Below are 23,124 nucleotides of genomic sequence, written 5' to 3' on the forward strand. Positions count from 1 at the left end.
CCATTTAAGTGCCTAAACCTAACTCCCCCTTCCCCGCCGCCTAAACCTAAGTTCTCCAAAGGGTGCCTAACCCTAACCCTTCCATCCCCTAGCCTAAACCTAACCTCCCGGGCGGGTGCCTAACCCTAAATCCCCCCCGGGAACCCTAAACCTAATCCCCCCCCCCCACCCGCGGCTATCCGCGCTCGGCGTCCCTTCGATTTAGACGCCTGTCATTTAACCCTCGCCGGGATTAAGCAGTCGGGAAGGCAGCTGTCGGAATTAGGTCCTCCGGCTTCCTGACTGCATACCGTGGTAACAGGATGACTAGGCAAAATTAGCACTACAATTGTAATCTACCACATAATGCCAATATTCTTTTTAATGGTGGGCGGCGGATGAGTTTATAATCTGCCACCAGTGTCGTACGTATGCCGGATCCAGCAGTTCACATTTAGTACTGGGGCAACAAGCCCTCTCCTTCCCTCCCAGCCAGCCAGTCAGAGAAGCTCCTTCTCCAACACCCTCAAGATGAAGATAAAGGAGATTTCCCCTAAACTACAAGTTTGTTGCTCGGCTGAGCTCAGTTCTTTTAACACCTGACTACACTACTCATGCTGTATTCTCTAATAGGAGTCCCATAACCACTGTCCACTGAGATGTGCAATTAGCTTCAATATTACTTTGACTGTTGCCTGTACATTGAAAAGCAATGGAGTAAGTAGAGACTATTAGGAAATGTCTTAGTTAGGGTAGCATGAAAGTAGGGGGTGTGCAGGAGAATTGCATTGAGTTCTTTCTAATTTGCTATTCACAGGTTTCTTTTATAGCATGTCATACAAATACTTTACACTCAGAATGTCTCCCATTCCTCTCTTTATTCAGCTTGTTGTATTCGTTGTTGCAGAGCAGTATAACAAGTACAGACTATAATATAGACGTATGCCAACTACTGGTGCCTACAAAAAGATAACTTTAGTTTAATAATAATATTCAAAAGCAAGCTGCAGTAAGAAGTTCCAACACACACGCACACACACCAGGGCAGTCTCCTGTCCTCCAAGGGGCCAGCCACACCCCTATAGCATTGCACTGCCCCCATTCAGTGGGCCTGTACCATTGCATTCTTCATTTTATGCTCCAGTCCGAGAATTCCATTTACTAACAACATTATACAGCCATTTCCTGTCACAGATTGGTTTTAACACATATACGTCTATAAACCTTTATCAAGAAATATCTGTGAGGCAGTAGCAAATATCCTTTGAAGATTCAGTATAAATGAACAGAAAAAATGGTGAATGATATTGAAGTGAATGTATGTTTATTAAGCATGTGCTCTCAGCCTGAAAGCAGCACTGGTATAGGTTTTTTAAGCGGTTTACACTTTCAGAAATGTGCTCTGACCAGACAGAGGATTTCTTTCATAACATCCAGTGTGTCAAAGAAATTTACCATTTTTATGGAGCAAACACAAAAGCCGGCTTGTTCTGTGCACTTCACACTCTTATCAGAGCCATGCAGCTAACCAGAGGACTACACCACGTGTGTAACATCCCACTGCAAGTCACCCATATACATAGTATTTTTAATTACAAGAGAGAAATAAATAAAAAGTTAAATACAAATGTTCTCATAAGGCGAAAAAAAAATAATTAAAAGCAGACACACTCTAATAAAGGCTGTTCACACAGGCATCTGAAATACTAGCGCTTTGTTTCCCATCCAAAAAGACGACCATGCTGAAGTGTCAAATAATATAAATCCATTTCCAATTCCTTTGATTTGCAGTAAACAATAAGTATGATGTAATTGCCTGACAAACATGACTGATCGACAGATGTGATGGTCCTTTACACAGCAAGAATGTCTTACCTGGAAATCAGACGGGCTGCTGCTAATCTGGTTTACGTTTGGCAATGAGCCGCCATAGTACTGAGCCCGGGATTGTGCAAGTCGCAATTGTTGCAGCTTTTGGAACTGAACCTGAAATGCAAAGAAGCAGGATATTAAGTGGAAGCCCATAAAATGTCAGCAAAAACAGGCTACTAAAAAAAAAAAAAAAAAAAAAGGACTATGCACTGTAATAACAGGACAGAAGATGGTGTAGGAAAATATCTTCTAGAAAGGGATATTGCTGTTGATTGTGGCACTGGTTTAGATTTTTGGTGCAATGTATCAAGCCTTGGAGAGTGAAAGTGGAGAAGTTGCCCAAAACAACCAATCAGCATGTAACAGTCATTTCAAAGACTGTGCTGGAAAAATGACAGAAGCTAATTGGTTGCTTTGGGCAACATGTCCACATTATCACTCTCCCCCATTGCATTAATAAAATGGATTTGCTGCAACAAGTCACTGGAATAACTCATCATAATTGACGTAGGATAGCTGCCCAAAATTGCCTAATGAATATTCAAACACACTTTGGGGGGACGGGACTTCAATTAAGTGCGATTTTTTAAGCTCTCGGGATGAGTGCCAGGAGTTATTCAATTGCCCGTGCTGTAATTCTGTGACTAACAGATTTTTGCTCGCACCTTCCTGAGGTATGAGCAGAAATTGACATCCTGAGACCATTCATGTGTGGGGTTGCTTCTCAGCAATGGGAGTGGGATCACTCACAATTTTGCCTAATAACACAGCCATGAATAAAGAATGGTACCAATACATCCTCCAAGAGCAACTTCTCTCAACCATCTAACCACCGTTTGGTGATGAACAATGCCTTTCCAGCATGATAGTGATTACTTTTGCCTTATGGCAAGGTGCTCCAAGTGGCTCGTGGAATAAAACATCGAAATATTGAGTCCATGGCCAGGAAACTCCCCAGACCTTAATCCCATTGAGAACTTGTGGTCAATCCACAAGAGGTGGGTGGACAAACAAATACCCACAAATTCTGACAGCATTGATTAGGCAAGAATGGGCGGCCATCAGTCAGTATGTGGCCCAGAAGTTGATTGACAACATGCCAGGCCGAATTGCAGAGGTCTTGAAAAAGAAGGGTCAACACTGCAAATATTGACTCTTTGCATAGACGTAATGTAATTGTCAATAAAAGCCTTTGACACTTATACTTCAGTATACGATAGTAACATCTGACAAACTTTGTGAAAACCAATACTTGTGTCATTCTCAAAACGTTTGGCCACAGCTGTACAGGCAGAAATCCACAGTCACAAACAAGTCATCTTTATACTCGGACACAAAATATTTTTTTTTATTATTATTATACAAGATCAATGTTTTTCTTTATGTTGTCCTTCATCCTGGCAATTGAGATCAATCTACATGTTGAGTCTCCCATATCCAAATATTCCGAAATACCTAATTTTTTTTAGAATGACTGATTCTTTGCTTTCTGATGGTTCAATGTACATAAACTTTGTTTAAGGCACAAAATTATTACAAATATTGTATAAATTATTTTCAGGCTGTGTGTATAATGTGCATATAAAACATAAATGCATACTGTGTTTAGATTTGGGTCTCATTCCCAAGATATTTCATTATAGTATGCAAATATTCCAAAATACAGAATATTCTGATATCCAAAATACTCCTGGTCCCAAGCAATTTGGATATGGGAGACCCAACCTAAGCATATCTCACATGCCTCACTGGAAATAAGTATCCCTACAAAGTTATTATTATTTAACATAACTCAGAGTCAGTGTCAGACTGGCACAGCAGGGTCCCAAGGAAATTCCTGGTGCCCCAGTGACGTAACACAATGCCTCCTACTCTAGGAGGCGAGACCTGCACAGGCCGTTCACCCAAAACAAAAACAAAAAAAAGGGGAGGACATGGATATTTGGGTTGGTATTCAATTGTTATAGCGCACCAGATCTCCCATCTAAAGTGACAGGAGATTGCTGGGCGCTATTCAATTGGTGCAGATTTTTGCACTGATCGCGCCCATAGTGGTCGGGTTTAGCCTCATAAAACGGCTACCCTCGACCAAAGTGCTGGGCATGATCATGAAAAGTGCCGTTTGGGTGCCCACACAGGTCACTTTTCGCCCATTACAGCTCACACCCCTGGGGCAGCGAGTTGAAATGGTGCGCCGGCAGCTGATCACGTTTAACAATTGAATAGCTCTTGTCGGGCGCGTAGGGGGGCGGTACAATTGAATACCACCCTTGGAGTGGAAATGACATACAACAGAGAGATCATTTTAAATCTGTATTAATGCGCTAATTTGAAGAAAAATGTCTATCCCAATGTAAATCTGTATTAATGCGCTAATTTGAAGAAAAATGTCTATCCCAATGTTCACTGGTGCATTAACCAGTGCGCCGAGCCAGTCTTCAGAGGGCACTGGCTCCCCCCACACCAGTAACCATAACGAATGTAGTTTAAAAAAAATAATGAAATAAATGATGTAGCATTGGTCTCCACGTGACAAAAAAATTGGAAGAACTGTGTCACACTCAAAAAGCATGGGAATAAATGCTGCAGCCTGACTTGGCTGCATGCACCAGGCTCCACCAGACGGATCCTAGAACCCCATTTTGACCTATTCTCTACTTTCCTATACAGCAGAGAACAAGATGGAGGTGTACCCTTCATACACTGACATTTTCTTATGTGACGGCTGCTTATAAGAATTTATTCAAAGTAAAATATGTAGTTACACACATGCTATACTCATGGCTGCTTCACTCACGCGTATAAATATAACTGCTTCGCCGAATATGTGGACTTTTGTCAAATTTTATGGTATAAGGAGGTACGGCAGAGCATGAAGAGATTTATAAAGATGTTTGCAATCTCTCATAATAAATTTATTTTACATACTGGGTAATTAGATCTCTATAACAAGGCATCAATAATAGTGTTCAACTCCTATCTTTCAATCCTACATAACAATCTAAGACAATCCACAATGTGGCTAGTTGAAAAATAGAATGCCAGCTATGAGAAAATAGAAGTCTAAAATACCAAAAATCACTTTAGGTATTTAAATAAATAAAAAATGATGAGAGATCATAAGCATGTCTACAAACTTCTTGATGTTTTGAAGTATATCAGAGTGCTTCCCCCTGCGGCCACACATGCCCACCCTTCTGAAAGACGGAATGGGTATGAAGTCCCGGCGGGTGAATATATATCCATATCCCGATGCCAGCAGCCCAAAGGGAGAAGATCCCAACAGGGCAGGTAAGTACCCTATCCCTACCCTTCCCCCCAACCCTCCCTTAGTGGTGCCTAACCCTAACCTCCCCAGGGGGGTGCCTAACCCCCCCACTCCCCCCTCAAGGGGTGCCTAACTCTAACCTCCCCCCCCTAAACCTAACCCCGCTACGCTGCCTAAACCTTACCCTTCCCCCGCGGCTAACGCTAAGGGTGCCCCGGACTTACCTAGTTCGGTCCGGTGTCAGGATTAAGATAGGGGTTGGTATTTCGACGCCTATCTTACTTCCTTTGTCGGGATTCGGGTGTTGGTAATGAGACTGGCGGCTTCTCATAACTACATCCCCTGAAGGACAACTCAACTACTACACTAGACCTTGCTGCGACAATAAATCTCACCTGCAACACTCGCCCACCCTGCTGCCAGACACCCTACCAACCATACTCGTCCACCCTGTGGACAGACACCACACCTGCCACACTCGCCCCTCCTTGCTGCCAGACACTCCATCTGCCACCCTTATATCAGACACCGCACCTGCCTCACAATGCTACCAAGCAAACTCATCTACCACACTTGGTTTGCCAGCAGTGCACAGCTACTTGCTTTTTAGTCACTGTATTAAAATATTGAGCTCTTTGGCTGATAGGATAGCTTTTTCATCGACTTGGTGCTGGCAATAGGAATATGAAAAGCGGTTAAACTGAAAGACGGCAGGGGGCCAACACCTTACACCCTGCACCTATAGATTATACTTACCTCTCACAGAGCGCCACAGAAATCAGAGAAATGCCGTCTTCTTCTATGACCATCCCCTCTGTACTGACCCAACTGTTCCCATCAGTCCCTTCACTAACCATGGCACTTTTGCTCTAACACATTTTGTGCAAAAAAGTGCTCTAACCTCTGTTTAGCACCTCTGAATGAAGTTGTGCTCTGTTTAAGACTTCCTTAACGTCAGGTTAAATATTTTATCCTATAGTTTGGCTCTCACACTCGCTAAACAATCCTACTTCAAAACCCTCATCTCTTCATAGACCTACAACTCTCGACACCCCTTTTAGCAACCTTCAGCTCACTCCTCCCTCCCCCCCCCCCCCATCAGTGCTCCTGATTTTGCCACCCACTTCGCCTCCAAAATAGAGTCCATTCACCATTACATTTTATCACTTCAGTCTCCACCTCTCCCTCCCAACTTTGTCCTTCTTCACCCCAGTCTCCGGGGCTGAAGTTCATGCCCTCCGATGCAACTTCCAACTGCCTGCTTGACCCCATTCCCTCCGACCTCCTCCAAGATCACTCACACCTGAAGTATGCTCCCACATTGGCCACCTGGTCAACTTATTTCTCTCTTCTGCTACCTTCCTTTCATCTCAACACATATTCTCTCAACAAGAACATCAATTGTTTTGGACTTCACACCACCTCTGTGCCACCAATACCCAAATTTACCTTTCTTTTGCAGACCTCTCTCGTTTCACCACCTGTCTGTCAGCCATCTCATCCTGGATGGCACAACACTACCTAAAACTCAATATTGTTTAAGCTAATCATCTTTTTCCACCCTTACTCCCACCCTCTGCCAGACAAGACTATGAATGTTACTTGCTGTATACTTGAAACGTCTCTTATTTGATAAAGGATATAAAAGGTGCTTTAACATTTAGAAGCTGATCAGTTTCTATGGGTAGCAAATCCCAATGGTGGAGCAATATGTTCATGCAGTGTGAACAGAAACTAAAAAAGGGACGCATTTCAACATAGGCGAAGCAAAAATATATGAATTAAGCTCAGTTTTAATCACTTAATTACCTCCTGTCAATTTCCTACGCTGATGTATGTGATATGGTGCATACACACGGTCAGATCTGTCAGACGAACGATGAACGAATTGAACAATTTTACCAACGATTTCATGAACTACGAACGATTTTTTACTGTGTTAAAATGAATGCAAACATATCAGATGTCAGATATCGTTATCTGACAAACGGGAATGCACATCGTAAATCGTTGTAGGGACATATGTCAGATTTTCTTTCAGATATGAAGGATTGAACAAACTTTTAAATCGTTATTGTAAAAATCTGAAGGAAAACCTGACCGTGTGTATGCAACAATACAGGGACAAGTAGTTTTAAAAAAAAAAGTGGCAAAGGAGAAAAATTCTTAAAATAAGTATGGCTTTAATTTCAAAGCAGATTGAATAAAAAAAAATAATAATTTGAAAAATGTAAAAGAGTTTCTCAAGCTTTTAGTTATAGTAGAAGCTGGACACAGTTGAGGACTGCCTATGCACGGCCGTGTCATTTACTATGGGAGCCCTATAGGACCAAAGCAATCTTACTGAGAGTCTGGGGGAGGAGATGTCCAGACTCTGAACTTGGCCTGAGATGGAGAGTTGAGAAACTGCGGAGGATGCACGAGAAGCTGAGTGAGGAGTGGGTTTATCCTGCAACAGACTCGGGACTTTGCATTCACTCACTTAAAAGATGTTTATCTATATACTCAAGTGCACCAAGCTTATCTACCACAAGTGGTGCAAGACAGTGTACCCCAAACAGTGTCAATAAGGTGGAGGAGGATGTGTCCTAGACAGTGTGTCCCTGCTCACAGTACCCTTCCCTGTCATCCCGTGTATCATATTACTACTACCCCCAATGGTCACCTGTGTCACTACTTATACTTGTAGCCCTACCCAGCTGTCATGTAGCTTTTCTATTACCACTTTCAGCTGTCAACATGCCTAAGTAATATGATCACTCCTTAGCAGTCAGGTCTCCCTACTACGGCTACCCCAACCCAGTCGTCATGTGTTCCTACTACCACCCCAGCTGTCATCTGTGTCCCTACTTCTACTACAACCATCTTCTGCTGTCATGTGTCCCTACTCTCTGCCCTTGACTTTGCTACCTACTTTACATCTAAAATTTACTCCATACGTCATGACATCATATCCCACTAGTCTCCCAGCACTACACTTCCTCCTTTCCCGGATCATCCCTCCCCTTCCATTTTACCTACTCTGACATCTTTCTCCCCTGTATCTGGAGAGAAAGTATGGCCCTCATCCGGTCCTCCCCCCCCCCCCTTGACTGAGGGTCTCATTCAGACCCGCTCGCGAGCGTAGGACGCTCGCAAGCGGGTCGATGGTACCCAAATGCGCATGCGCACAACGGAGGGAGCTCCGTCGTGCGCATGCGCGAGACCCCGATAGTGACAGCCAAGCTGTCGCTCCGGGTCTCGCACCAAAGGGGGCGTGCTGTTGATGGTGAGTGACAGCACGCCCCCTTTGGTGGGCGTGCCGGGTGCGTGGCTGCCAGACGGAGGCGTTCCCATGGGAACGCCTACCGTCTGGGTCCGGCCCCACTGACAACACTAGTGATGTCAGTGGGAGTGATTTTGGCTCTGATAGAGCCAAAATCACTCCAGGGCTTGCGGCAGCGAGACCCTACTGCAGGGTCTCGTCGCAAGCCCGATGGTCGCGATGGTCTTGACCATCGCGACCATCATCATGGACGCTCGCATAAGCTGTGGGTGGTAACCCACAGCTATGCGAGCGTCCAGGAGGACGCTCCAAAAAAAAGAAACAACCTGATTCAGAGCGGGCGCTCGTTCAGAGCGTCCAGCTCTGAATCAGGCCCTCTATCCCTTCACGTCTCCTCCGCTGCCTCTCCCCTTGTGCCTGTTCCCATCTTGCTCACCTCCTCAGTCTCTCCCTCATCTGGCACTGTCGCTTCTGTATTCAAACATGCCCTTGTCTCCCCCATTCTTAAAAAAACCTACCCTTGATCCTAACACTCTCTCCAACTACTGGCCCATCTCTCTCCTCCCTTTTGCCTCCAAACTCGTTGAGCATATAGTTTACAACCGCCTTACCACCTTTCTTTCCGCCAACTTCCTCCTTGATCCTTTTCAGTCTGACTTCTGTTCTCTCCACTCCACTGAAACTGCCCTCACAAAAGTCAGCAGCAACCTCCTTGCTGCCAAATCCAAAGGCCACTACTCTCTGCTCATCCTCCTTGACCCCTCTGCTGCTTTCGACACTGTGGACCACCCTCTCCTGCTGCAAATCCTTCACTGCCTTGGTCTATGTGACACTGCCCTCTCCTGGCTGTCCTCCTACCTCTCTGACCGATCCTTCTCTGTCTCCTCTCATGACTCCTCCCCCCCCCCCCCCCCTCATCCTCTTACAGTAGGCGTTCCCCAAGATTCTGTTCTTGGACCACTACTATTCTCCCTTTATACGTCCTCTCTAGGTGAACTCATCAGCTCTTTTACCTCCATCATCATCTCTATGCTGATGATATTCGGATCTACCTTTCCTCCCCTGACCTCTCCCCCTCTCTCCTCACTCATATCTCCAACTGTCTCTCTGCTATTTCTTCCTGGATGTCCCAGCGATTTCTTAACTTAATAGGTCTAAGACTGAGAAGATCATCTTCCCACCCTCCCAAATAACCTCACTTCCCACTATTTCTCTATCAATTGATGGCACTACTATCTCCTCTAGCCCTAAAGTGCACAGTCTTGGAGTTATCCTGGACTCCTCCCTCTCCTTCAAAACATAAATCCAGAACCTCTCAGTCCTGTCGTTTCCAACTGATCAGACCCTTTCTTGCCCAGGATGCTACTAAAATCCTAATACACTCACTGGTCATCTCCAGATTGGACTACTGTAACCTCCTCCTTTCTGGCCTACCCAACTCCCATCACTCTCCTCTCCAGGCTATCCTCAATGTTGCCGCTCAGCTCATCTTTCTCTCCAAACGCTCTACATCTGCCTCCCCTCTCCTACAAGCCCTCCACTGGCTCCCCTTCAGAACCCAATTCAAGGTTCTCACACTCACTTACAAAGCCCTCACACATTCCTCTCCCACTTACATCTCCGACCTCATCTCGCTTTACTCTACTGCCCACCCTCTTCATTCAACAAATTCACGCTGCCGCTCATGCCAACTGATTACTTCCTCCCACTCCCGCCTGCCCGTGCTGCTCCCAACCTTGGAACGCTCTCCCTCTCCCCATCCGACACACAACAATCCTTCAAACGGGTTATCAAGACCGGCTACTTCAAAGTCTTCCAGGTCTCATCCTAACCCGCTACTCCATTCTCCCTCCTCCCTGTCTACCCCATCTGTGTCACACCTGTTTGTCTGCACCTCCCCTTTAGAATGTAAGCTCTTGCGAGCAGGGCCCTATGCCCCTCTTGTGCTTAGCCTTACCTTATTTTCATCTACTTCTTACTCCCCACTAGGGCACCTAACACTTGGTTGCTTATGCTATGTTGCTTATTTGGGTGTTATGGTCACCAATGTAGCAATGTATATTATATCTGTCCTTGTCCTCCATTGTATTTGTATTGTACTGTTATACCCCTTTTACACCAAAATCCCAGGTCCGACCCTGGAATTTGAACACTGGTCAATCCCGGGTCGAACTCGGCTTCAGACCCAGTTTACACTGCAACTCGACCCGGGTTCTCCCGGGTTTGCCCAGTTTACACTGAATCCGGGTAATCCCTGCTTTTCTCTATAGAAGTCATTAAAAATGGTCTGTTTTAAAGGTCTGACAAAGATGGTCATAAAACGCAACAAAAGAGAGGGGTGGGGACTGCTTACAGCATTGCTACAGGTTGCTGTTCTGGCTGTGGCAGGCTGTTTATCAGCCTGCGTTTGTAGCTGCTGGTCAGGCTGTGGTGCAGGCTGCAGTTCTAGCTGTGGCAGGCTGTGTGCCTGCCTGCTTTTGTGGCTGCTGCAGGCTGCTGTGGTGCAGGAGGTTAGGCAGGCAAGCGATGGCTTCATGTGCGTCTCTCTCTGCAGGGCACTGACAAATGACATAATCTGCCGGTGCCCCAGAAGCTCCAATCAGCATCTTTCGGAGCTAGCCGGGTCAAATAAGCAGGGTAGCACCCGTTTACACTGCCTCATGACCCGGGAACAACCCGTTTTCAACCCTGCTCTCAACCAGAGTAAGATTGCCTGGTAAATCGACCCGGGTTTTTTTGTTGGGAGCCATTCTCACAGAGCCTGAACCCGGATCGACCTGGCAATAACCCGGGTTATTTGTTTGGTGTAAAAGGGGTATTAGTTCCATTTTTGGTTATGTACTTTGTAAGGCGCTGCGGAACACTTGTGGCGCCATATCAATAAATAATAATACTATTAATACTACTCCCATCTATAATCTCATGTCCCTACCACTACTACTCCGTGCTAAATCATTAAAAATATATTATAAACAGCATGTTCAAAAAAACATTTCCATTAAAAAAAAAATAATAATAATAATAGATGCTGGGGTTTTATTGGGAGAAATGGCACTCAATCAATGAAAAAAATATATATAGAGGGGACTTGGAAAGGAGAAAAGGGCAAAAAAATAATTGAAGTTGTAATGGTGGCAGCACTCCAAAACTTTATTTGCCTTGCAGTGCTGAATTTGTGGGACCCCTACCCTTGTTCTAACATCTAAGGGGTTTTCTGGCAAACATCTGTACATTGTTAGATATTTAAAACCTAAAAGTAATCATTAAAAAGGATTATCAGATTATTTCCTGCCTAATCCAACAGACTGAAATACAACCCGAATCGGCCTAAAAGTACCCCGCTAAGGATACACACACCTAATGTTGAGAAACCATCATCTAAAACAAGGGACACTGGTGACTGTTGATTTGAGCAGGTCAGCAGACTGTTCATTCTAGCACTCCGCACCTGTCACAAAGCAGGCAGTTCCTGCCTGGGGTGTGGCTCTATGGTCTGGTGCTACCAGCACACTCAGGTAATCCAACAAACTGCTGAGAACAGACCAGAGTGTGCTAGAAGCACCAGTGCAGAGAACGACACCCCAGACAGGAGAGAGGAACTGCACAGTTGTGACAAGTGCGGGGTGCTAGAATGAACACTACTAACTCCTGACCCTGTAGTGTGCTGCCAGACCCTTACACAAATCAATCTGTTCAAAGTACACCAACCTTGCATCTAGGATTGTGGAATGTGAAAAGCCTGTAACAAGAAAGCTGGATCAGCTTCTCTCCAGAACAACTCATGGAATTCTTCACTTTGTCAGGAGTTCCAGACCGCCATCCCAAAACATGAGGCTAAAATCCCCTATCCTCGGATTAGGAACTGTGCAAATTGAATCATTTTACTAGCTCTGTATCAGGGGGATGTAATTTAAAGATCAGCTATCAGGATTTCGGCGCTCTCAATGCCAGAATCCTGACCGCCGGCATCCCGATGGGGTTAGGGGGGTGGCTTAGGCACATGGGGGGCAGGGTAAGGTTTAGGCTGCAGGTAGGGAGGGGTAAGATACTTACCTACAGGTGTCCCTGTCCTAACCTGTCTAGATGCCAGCATCTGGATAGTGTAAAAATTTAGAGCTATTGGAAGAAATGCAATAGCGTGCAAGATGCAGGCACCTCACAAGCCATTATAATTTCCCCATTATAGGATTCCCTGTTTCAGTATCTCTATGGCTTACAGTGAAACAGGAAAGAGACGGACATCATTTATCAAGACCCCCATTTACGACGTAGGAGAATTTTTCGACATTCAACAAAGAATTAGAGAAAAATCAGGTCAACTGGAGTTAATCATTCCTAAGGGCTGGTATAGGAAAATTCATCACATACACGATTAAAAATGTAAAAGGTTTATAAATTAAGCACAAAGCTACAGACACACTACTACATTGCTCAGTCTAACTAGACTTATTGCAGTTGCATTAAAAATGTTTAACCTTTTTGCCCACCCAACTTTTCACAAAAAACTACAGCTAACACACTGCTCTCTGCCAGCATGAAATTAGAATCTAGTATGACAAAAAGCTCAAGTTATAAAGCATTGCATGTCATTTAATTTGTGTACACCGTGAAATCACTAGGAAGGTTTTGTGTGTGCAAATTCATCCTTCATCATTGCAAGGAATGATCTCATGTCCTCTGTGTAGAGATCTTATGACTGAAGGCCAACACGTATAGATAACATCAGTGTCATGTTCATCAAACAGTTTAGGAAAACTCACATGCTCTGTGGATGGGGACAAGGTCATCCTGGTATATTTCCTTCCAGTCAGGAAAGAAACGCATCAATGTGGGGTAAAAACTAACACTCTACCATTAAGCAAGAATTGACTTTGACCTCGCCTTCTAAGGAAATAACTACACCAAAATCATGCCAGGAGTAAAACTTTACTTTTGCCACATTACAGAACCTCAAGTACCATTCAATGTAGGAAACGAGCACTCAGGGCTGTAAAATTCATTTACTTGGTACCTTATGTACATTCACCCGTTTATTAAAAAAATGGTGAAGTGTGATTTATCTGATCCACATCACCATCCTTCATTGCTCAAAAATTATTGCTTGTACTCTCTGCACCACTGAACTTGCATATGTATTGCAAGGCATGATGAGTAGTTTATACACAGCAGCCAGACTACCATGTGGAGCGATCGTCAGACCGTATGTGATGAAACTGGGTGTCCATGCCACAGGTTAAGCTGGGTATGCACTTGTCGATATATCGTTTGTTTAATCGAAGTGCGATATATTGCAAGTGCATCAGCGAGTGTGTACTCCCTATATATGTCTGTACGATGTAGTTCACACACACATATCAGGTCAGACCTGCAGCACAGCCAATGTCGATATATCTGGCAGGGGGTACGGTCAATATCCCGACTGAGGGGACTCCGGCGCTCAGAGTGCTGGCACCGGAAATTCAGACAGACTTGTCAGAATCCCGGCGCCGGCATCCTGACTGCGGGAATCCTGAAGGTAAGTAGCGGGGTTGTGGGGAGGGTTAGAGTTAGGCACTAGTGGGAGGGTTAGAATACTGACCGACTAGTGTCGGTATTCTAACCCTGTCGGTATCATGACCGCCGGCATCCCTTACCCATTCCATCTGGCAGATATATCTGTACATCTGGATGTGTGTAAAGGCGACCTGCCGACCACCCATACACTGTCTGTAGGGATTGTCAACAGAGACATCACATTTAAATGCCCGTTGTGATATCAGTCCAGACATGCTGAGTGGCTGATTGGTAAGTGACCGATCATTCGTTAAAGTGTGTACCCAGCACACAATTTATAGTCAATTGATCTGTAGCCGCTTGTGTGTCTTCCCTTGAACTTTAATGCAGGGTAATCACGAACTTGGAGAATGCTCTTCCACCCACTGTTTCCCTTTGCTGTTGATATTTTTCCTTAGGAGTTCCAGGCTGACATCACCTTAAACTATGTAGTTTATGAATTAGCAAACAGCTGCCTTGGTCACTGAAGTACTTGGAAATCTCATTCCAACAATCAACCCTCATACCAGGTTAATGGTATGAGGGGTGATGGTCATCTTGCAGCCATGCCAGCCATAATTACAAGGAACTATGGTAATCCATGATGCTGGCCATACTGGAATGTTATTTGCTTAAATAAAGCCTGATACACACCTATATGGAACACCTTTCAGTATGCTTGATAAACAGATCTGTAAACACACAGTACTGGATAAAAACTACTACTCCCCAAATTACTTTTTATTAACTCTTAACCCACTAGATACACACTAATAAAATAAATATAAAAGCTATATGGATAATCAGCACATACTCCAAAGAATAGAACAAACATTATTTATAGTCTATAGATTACAAACGTTTGTGTTTATAGATTATAGTATACATATGGGTAGCACAGGGATTAGCACTATAAACTAAATAATAAACATATATAAAATCCAATCAGAGGTTAAATGCCATAAAGTGTTAGTATCAAGCAAACAGAGAAGATAGGATAGAAGCAATCCTAGGACATGAACAACTGGAATACTGTAGTATTTTTTTTTACTTTTTAAATGGACTGAGATAACATTTCAGTTAGTCACAGTCAAACTTAATGTTATTAACCTTAAACTTTTGTTATCGCACTAACTTAATTTGCGGTCAGTGCTATCATCCCACCTTCAATCTGAATGATCTAGATCTATTCTCCCAGTGCGCACACACAACTTTTACATATTACTTTATTAAAACATCAGATGGCAAAATCTTAACCAACATTTATGCAATCCGTCTCGTAGACTACATTTTCTTTAACCAAACCCTTCCACTACTGGTGGCTGAAACCACCTACCTAGCTGCAAAATATCATCTCATTTCCTCTGTGATTCGGTATATTATAGAAGTTGATACATTTTGAATAATGGGTTATGTCAGTGGTTCTTTACCTTGGTCCTCAGGACCCCAATCAGTTCATGTTTTCCAAGTCACCTGTGGATCTTTGTGACAGTTTGTATTACACCTGTGCCCAGCTCCATACTGTATAAACTAGTCTTGTGTTTCTCAACCCCACTCCTCAGATTCTCTAAATAGTGTGTACCCCAAATCCACCCAATCATAGTTTGAAGAATTGGGGAGGTCGCATCTTCCCATCTGATGTGCTGTACATCAGATGGGATGATGCAGCGTTGTTACATTAAGCATGTAAGAGATTATATATAGCATCGTTGTACAGCGGATCGCGCAGTGTACATCATTGCATTGCTGTGTCGGGTCATAAATTAGGTGTGTTTAGACCGCTTTACCAGGTGCATCACCAACTGTCACAATTTAAAGATTCACACACACACGACCTGGAAAAGTGCTACAATGATTCTGCAATAGTTGAGGCACTGTTTTACAAATCTCAGAAAACAAACACTTTCAAATTACATTTCCGAACATTATTAACCCCTTCAAAGACAAACTGCTGCAGTTTTTGCACTGTACTGTTTCCAAATACATCATACAGAAAGAAATATTCTGAAGATTTGTTAATAAAATTGTGTTCTGTTTTAAATAGGTTTTATAAACTTCATTAAAAAAAAAAAAAAAAATTACCATTTCAAATTTTTGTTAGCCAGTTAAGTGGTTGAGCAAAATTGATCAGAGATATGAAAAACTGCAGTAGACCTAGGATTGCATCAGCAGTGATATTTGTATTAACCACATGTGGCAAAACTGGCCACAGATTTTATTGGTTTACATGAATATGTGTATTGCACGGATTATGGCTACCTTACCAACTCCTGGCGGTTCCATCACCGCAACCTTGACAAAATTCACACATTCCTCTCCCTCAACACTACAAAAGCGTGACTATTGTAATCTTCTCCCTGGTCTTCCCCTTACCCGCCTCTTTTCTCTTCAATCTTTTCTTAATACTGCTGCCAAACTGATTTTCTGTAATGTCGCTATCAATACCTCCAATGGCTCCCTAACCCTTACAGCAGGGATGGGCAGGCTGTGGGGACTTTCCTGCCAAAATTGGAACGGTTGTAGGTATGTTTTTTGGCGCTCTATGCCAATGAAATGCAAACTAACAAGACATCAGGTTAGTAATGCAATCAGCAAACCAATGTCCACAGTATGAGAAAAAAATATACTGTAGATAGAAACCGGCAGTAAACTGGTTGTTGGTAATTGCTGCATTCCACAAGGCGTTATTCACACAGGTGGTATTGAATTGAACAGTGAGCCGATAGCGCTCTCACCCCACAGTATGAAGTCTTGATTATCCAGATCATGCTCCCGGGAGCCACGCACTATGTAGGTTGGTGGTGCTGTGTCTCAGCATGGCTGTAGTTATAGATGCAAAGATGCTGTCTAGCAGTGTGCACGCTGTGGGCAGACAGTGTCCCGAATGCAATGTGGAGCTGCCAGTGGTGGTGGAGAGGATCATGGCTGTTCATCGGTCACCTCATTCTTATTGGCTATTGCTGTCACACGTGACAGCCATGGCGCTTTAGTGCAGCAAGACAAGATCAGTCTGATTCTTATTGGCTGCTGCTGGATGTCATCACAATCTACCGGTCGAATGTCCGAGGTCAACTGTTCAAACGCCATCGACACTTTCGCCACCCCTAAGGAGGAAAGCCAGGTGTCTATAAAGTGGAAGCTACTGCAACAGTAGAGCAGAGAGTCTCTGTACAGACTAGGATATATGTACACTGAAGTGCCAAGAGTCATGGGACAGATGCCTAGTATAGTGTAGGACCCATCTAGCATGGCAAAGTGCAGCAACTCAATGTGGCATTGAGTTCACCTCTGAAGACCTCTGGAGAGATGTTGACCCATGCCATCTGGATAGCTTCCCACAGCTCCCAGAAATATGTAGGTGCAGGATCTTGGGCGCGAATGTACCTCTCCACCACATCCCATAAATGCTTGATTGGGCTCATGTCAGGTGAATGTGGTGGCCCCACTCTTTGTCCATGGCCTCATGGCGTATGCACCACACCCAAATCCTACCATCAGCCCAAAACAACTTGAGCCGTGACTTATCGGACCAAGCCACATGCTAGTCCTCCAGGGTCCAATTAGTGACATCACGAGCCCAGGTGAGGCGCTGTGTTCGGTCTCGTAGTGTTAACAGGGGCACTCTAGTGGGTCTTCTGCTCCCAAATCCCATGGAAGCTAAAGAATGCTGTACTGACCCCGCTAGATATGCAGTACCTCCTGCCTTGAATGTGGATGTGATTTGAGCCAGCATCACTTGTTTGTTACTACGGACAATTCTGGCCAGACGACGCCGGTCATGATCATTAAGCACCCGTGATCGGCCACTGCACTGTCTACAGTGTAATATGCCTTCCAGGAGGTATTCCCGGTACACACGAGACACCATAGATAGAGGAATGTTGAATGTCCCGCACAACCTCGGAAAAGTCCCATCTGTTGGCCACCCATAATCATCTCCCGTTCAAAATCCGATAGTTCACGTCGCCTTGCCATGAGCAGCTTACCTGGTGTTCAAACTAACTCACGAGATGTCAGATTACAACGGATGCAGGTCTGGGCATTTCCAAGATGTCACAGTTCGGTGACACCACCTACCATCACCTTTACATTCTACTATTCCATGACTTTTGTGTATATAGTTCTGGCGGGGAAACTGAATAAATAAAACTGGGTGTCTGTATATGCACCGAGCAAGATGCAGTGTACCGGACTGCAGGAGAAGATGTGGTTGGAGCAGATGAGCCAATCAGCTGGCAGCGTGTGCCGGTACCCGATGAAGGTGTTTCAGAGACAGCCAATCAGATGCAATTAATGAGCAACAGCTATTACCTAATGCGAGTCTTAAAAGCATGGTCTTTCTCAGATGACTGACCAGACGACAGCACCTATTAGGGCAGGTAGAAGATGATGAGTCTGAGGTCCTGGTTCGATGAGCTTTGTCACAGACACAGACAGTGAGCCAGATATTGGAGGTGAGTGAGTTGCTGGGTCGGGATTGGTTGTACAAGAGTTTGCCTTTGAAATAACCAGGGACAACTATAAAATGCAATATGGCCTAATGACTAGCCTGTATAAGCTTTCTGCATAGTAAAATCTGGAGGCATATGAACTAATTGCAATGCCGATATGTAACATGTCTATGTTATTTATGTAAGAATTGACACGGCTTATCTGCAAGGGAACAGCTACACTCTGCACTGCGGCTGACCCAATATTTCCTTCAGCAGTGGCAGTGTGCAGCAGAGTGGGGCGGTCACGGAAGAGTTGTGGGTAGCCCAAATCCTAGACTACCAGTATCCTTTTGGGACTGAATTGTAGCAAATCTTCATTATTGTGTATACTTTGACAGAGTTCTAAGTGATTTGCTACAAATAATACCCTATATTTAATAGATTGCCATACTATCCTGAATAGTAAATTGTAATGGTACACAGAAATAGTTTTTAAATGATGGGTACCTGGGGCCCACATAATTACCGATCTGCAACCTCATTTTCCTCCACACAGCGCCACAAACTCTTCTGGTCAGCTGGTGACTGCCACCTCTCCTCCCCACTGATTACCACTTCTCACTCCCACCTCAAGGCTTCTCCCTCATTCTATCAGACTAATATCCAGTGCTTCAAATGCTCCCTCAAAGCTCACTTACTAACCCTAGCCTGCCAGATCAGGTCTTTCCTCTTACATCCTTGTTTCTTCTCAATACCTCTAGTCCTTCCCTTTTCTTTACAGAATGCAATCTCTTATGAGAAGATGCCCTCACCTCCCCTTAGGCCCATTATTTCAGCCAATTGGTATACGCCATAAATATGGCTAAATTTGTAACTATGTTTATATGTTGTGTTTTGTATTTTTTAGCTGTACAACTCTGCGGAAAATTGTAGCACAAGGGAGTTCAAGGGAAATCGTTGACGACATCACATCCTTTGCGAGTCGTCTAGTGTATAGGTACCTTTAGTCTAAAACTGCCCATACTAACATAAAACTAGATCTGTTGACAACTTGGTCACATGGCCAGACTGCACATACATCATGCTTTTTATTTTCCAGTCAAAATGTATCTAATTGCAGAGTTAAAATGAAACTTTGTTTCTTGACAGTTGCATTATATGAAAACTAATATCTAAGGGTATTATTGTGTGTCACTTCTTTGAACACCATTAGCTGCTCTCAGATCTCCATCATTTATACATCAATAATACTAACTGACAAATATGCCATCTTCAAGCTACAAACTGGGAAAAGAACATAAGAAAAAAATAAAAGACACGTTTTAGGTTATGTGGGCAATACAGATGTGTCCAAATACAACCATCTTCCGTGCGCTATAAGTCGCTCTACACAACGAGCTAGCTCCGCATGACTCGGGAGCAGCGACCATCTTTCTGTGCAACTTTTTACATTCGAATGGGTCTTATTCTCACAGTGATGCAAACAAAACGCACAAGCAGCTTTTGCTGATTAAAAGGATATGTAACATGCCTATGTTCTGTGTATGACTACAGGTGTATCTGCATGCGAAACGCTACGGTACAGTATCAGCGGCTGTGACACTAACGTAGCATTTCACATGCAGATTCACTTGCAGTCGCTCACAGAACATATTTTAATCAGTGCTTGTGTGTCCTATTCACATCGCTGCGCAAATAAGACGCATTTGAAGGTAAAAAGTCTCGCAGAAATAAGCTCAGCGCTACCAAGTCATGCCACGGCATGGTGTGACTAGAAGGGCTGTTTAACGTGCAAGGAGGCTAGATGTATTGGGACACATCTGTAGCTAATATTCATTTACATAGCACATTGATGCTATTTTAATGACCGTATCTAGAGGATAGTTGTGAACGGCCTGGACAGTTAAATCATTCATGTTGTCAATAAGGATAACAACAGAAAAAGAACAGCTCTACATATAAAACATTATGACCGGTTATTTGATCTTTCTATTACTGATGTGTGAAGACAAGACATTAAAGAAACGTCATATACTGTGCCATCCTTACAAGAAATCAACTGAATTAAAATTTAGGATGCTCAATCCAGTATCCTGCAATAATATTGAATGGTGAGATGTTCCCTTCCTGCTCCACAGCCACAATCCATACACTCCTCAAGGGACTCATTAGACATATAAATTAGTGACAATCCATAGAAATATACAGCAATCCTCCCACCTTTCCCTGGAGAACAGAAGATGTCACAATTACACCAGAGAAGAACAAATACAAAACAATAAAATATATATATATATATTAGTAATATAAAAATGCATCTTATCTCTTTTCCACGACATATGATTTAATGAGCATGAGGCTGAAGAACAAAATATTGTGGCGGCCCCTCTACTGAACCTCAGCATACTAAATGCGCAAAGAAAATAAATGTGTTTGTTTTGTATAGTATGTACACTGTTTTCTAAAACATTACCAAACAATAAAAATATGAAAGCATTCACATCAAACATCTTATTTCTATGAACCTAAAACCAGCAGAAGAAAACACGTGCACGATGGCATCCCGTAAAAAAAAAAAAAATCATAAAAATAATGCTGTAGTCAGGGGCGTCTTTAGAGAGGAGGGGCCCCGTGTGCATCCCCAGTCACTGGCCCCCTGCTTTCACCCCGGCAGCCAGCAGCCGACTGACGCGCCTGGCCGACCACGGCAGGATCAGTAGACTCTGGTCACTAGAGTGTGCCCATAGTCTACTGCGCATTCGCAGATCTCCGGGGAAATGGCACGGCTGCCATTTTCCCGGCGATTCCTCACAGTGCATGCGCAAAACACCAGAAAAATGGCCAAGGCGCCCATTTTCTTGCGTTTTGAGCAGCGCTGAGACCCAACACAGGACCTCGGAGGTAAATTTTAGATAATATGGGTGCAGGGTGTGCGGTGCGTGTCCCCCCTGGAGCCGGGGACCCGTGTGCACCGCACACACTGCACGCATTATAGATATGCCCCTAACTATAGTATATTTAGACAAAAAAATTGACTCCCAAAAATTCAGCAAAAAACAAAACAGCCAAGATTTATTCATGGGCCACTACTAAACCCATCAGCACAGGGTAGAAAGTGGGGTGTAAAATACTTTTATCTGAACAGTACATGATAATATATGGATGCATCCAGCAGTCAATATAACAACATATTAAACATCAAAAGTGTTTTGCTGACTTGGACGCCTGGTCACAGGAATGACCTAAAGCTGTGGTTCAAAACTCTGGGGGGTCATTCAGACCCACTCGCGAGCGGCAGTACGCTCGCAAGTGGGTCGATGTTCCCCACTGCGCATGCGCACGACGGAGGGAGCTCTGTCGTGCACATGCGCGAGACCCGGCGAGCGACGGGCTTCTCATCGCTCCGGGTCTCGCACCAAAGGGGGCCTGCTGTCGATGTTGATTGACAGCACGCTCCCTTTGGTGGGCGTGCCTGCCAGACGGAGGCGTTCCCATGGGAACGCCTACCGTCTGAAGCCGGCCCCACTGACATCACTAGTGATGTCAGTGGGAGTGATTTTGGCTCTGATAGAGCCAAAATCACTCCAGGGCTTGTGGCTGAGAAACCCGACCGCAGGGTTTCCCTTGCAAGTCCGATGGTCAAGACCATCGCGACCATCTTCTTGGACGCTAGTATATGCTGTGGGTGGTGACCCACAGCTATACGAGCGTCCAGGAGGATGCTCCATTTTAATGGAGGAGGGCCCTGATTCAGAGCGAGCGCTCTGGTCAGAGCGTCCGGCTCTGAATCAGGCCCTCTGTCCTCAAAACACTAACACTCGGCTTTAAGACTATCCATGGTGGAATCAAAATAAATGAGGTACTGATTAAGTCACCTGTGATCAAGCATGGATATCCTAAAACATGGGGATAAATATAATAGACTGCTAGCTGGCGCCGATTTGTGAAATACACGCGAGTATGCCCATATTTTCAAAGCAGCAAACATGTGAAAGGCTAAACACACTTTGCTGATTTAAAGTTACGGGCATACTCGCATGTATTCCCACAGCGATGCCGGCTCACAGTCTATTATATTTAGCCCATGGATTGTTTGGGTACATGGGGCTCCATTCAATTCAACGCAAATTGAATAGCGCCAGGAAGGAGCTTCAGGAGCTATTCAATTCTGTGTGCTGTTAAGCCCGACAAAGGATTTCCACTCGCATCCCTCCTGGGGTGCGAGCAAAAATCCAACAAAACTACAGGCGTGATGCTGCTTTTTGACCATAGCGCCGCAAAAACAGCATCACGCCAGGCAGTTTCGTCGGAGAATGCCGGTTCTCGCGACTAAACACCATGTTTAAGGCGTGAGGGGCACAAGAACTGGCATTCTCCAACAAAACAGCGCACCAAATTGAATAGCTCGGAGCTCCTTCCCGAAACTATTCAATTTGCATTTAATTCAATCGAGCCCATTGAGGATCAAGTTTGGGGACCACTAACCTAAAGTAAAAAAAAATGTGACATATAAAGCCTGCCATACCCCATTCAATATCACAGAGTGTGAGGCCTGAGAAACTATAACAATTCTTGATAATACACCAAAGTAAGTTGAAACAATATCAGACATGTTAGTAAATGCAATTGAAAGATTATCAATATCTATGGGAGCGACTCAAAGTGCCAGGAAGTTGGTTCCGGAGCTATTCAATTCAGCGCGCCATTTAGTCCGACTATTACAAGTCGGAGAATGCCGGTTCTCGCAACTTAACCTGGGTGTTTAGTAGTGGGAA

The 23,124-nt window shown here is 44.3% G+C and overlaps 1 protein-coding gene across 2 annotated transcripts in view; it reads right to left on the reverse strand.

Annotated features, from left to right (window-relative positions):
• Nucleotides 1-23,124, reverse strand: part of LOC148523652 (CREB-regulated transcription coactivator 3-like) — a 121,669-nt gene that overhangs the window by 95,228 nt on the left and 3,317 nt on the right. For both annotated transcript variants that reach the window (XM_088472860.1, XM_088472859.1), the window contains exon 2: nt 1,855-1,965. In XM_088472860.1, coding sequence (XP_088328986.1) covers nt 1,855-1,965 — 111 coding nt within the window. The remainder of the gene's footprint in view (nt 1-1,854; nt 1,966-23,124) is intronic.

This window comes from Taudactylus pleione, unplaced genomic scaffold (genome assembly GCF_031769625.1).
Source record: "Taudactylus pleione unplaced genomic scaffold, aTauple2 ptg000129l, whole genome shotgun sequence".
Lineage (NCBI taxonomy): Eukaryota > Metazoa > Chordata > Amphibia > Anura > Myobatrachidae > Taudactylus > Taudactylus pleione.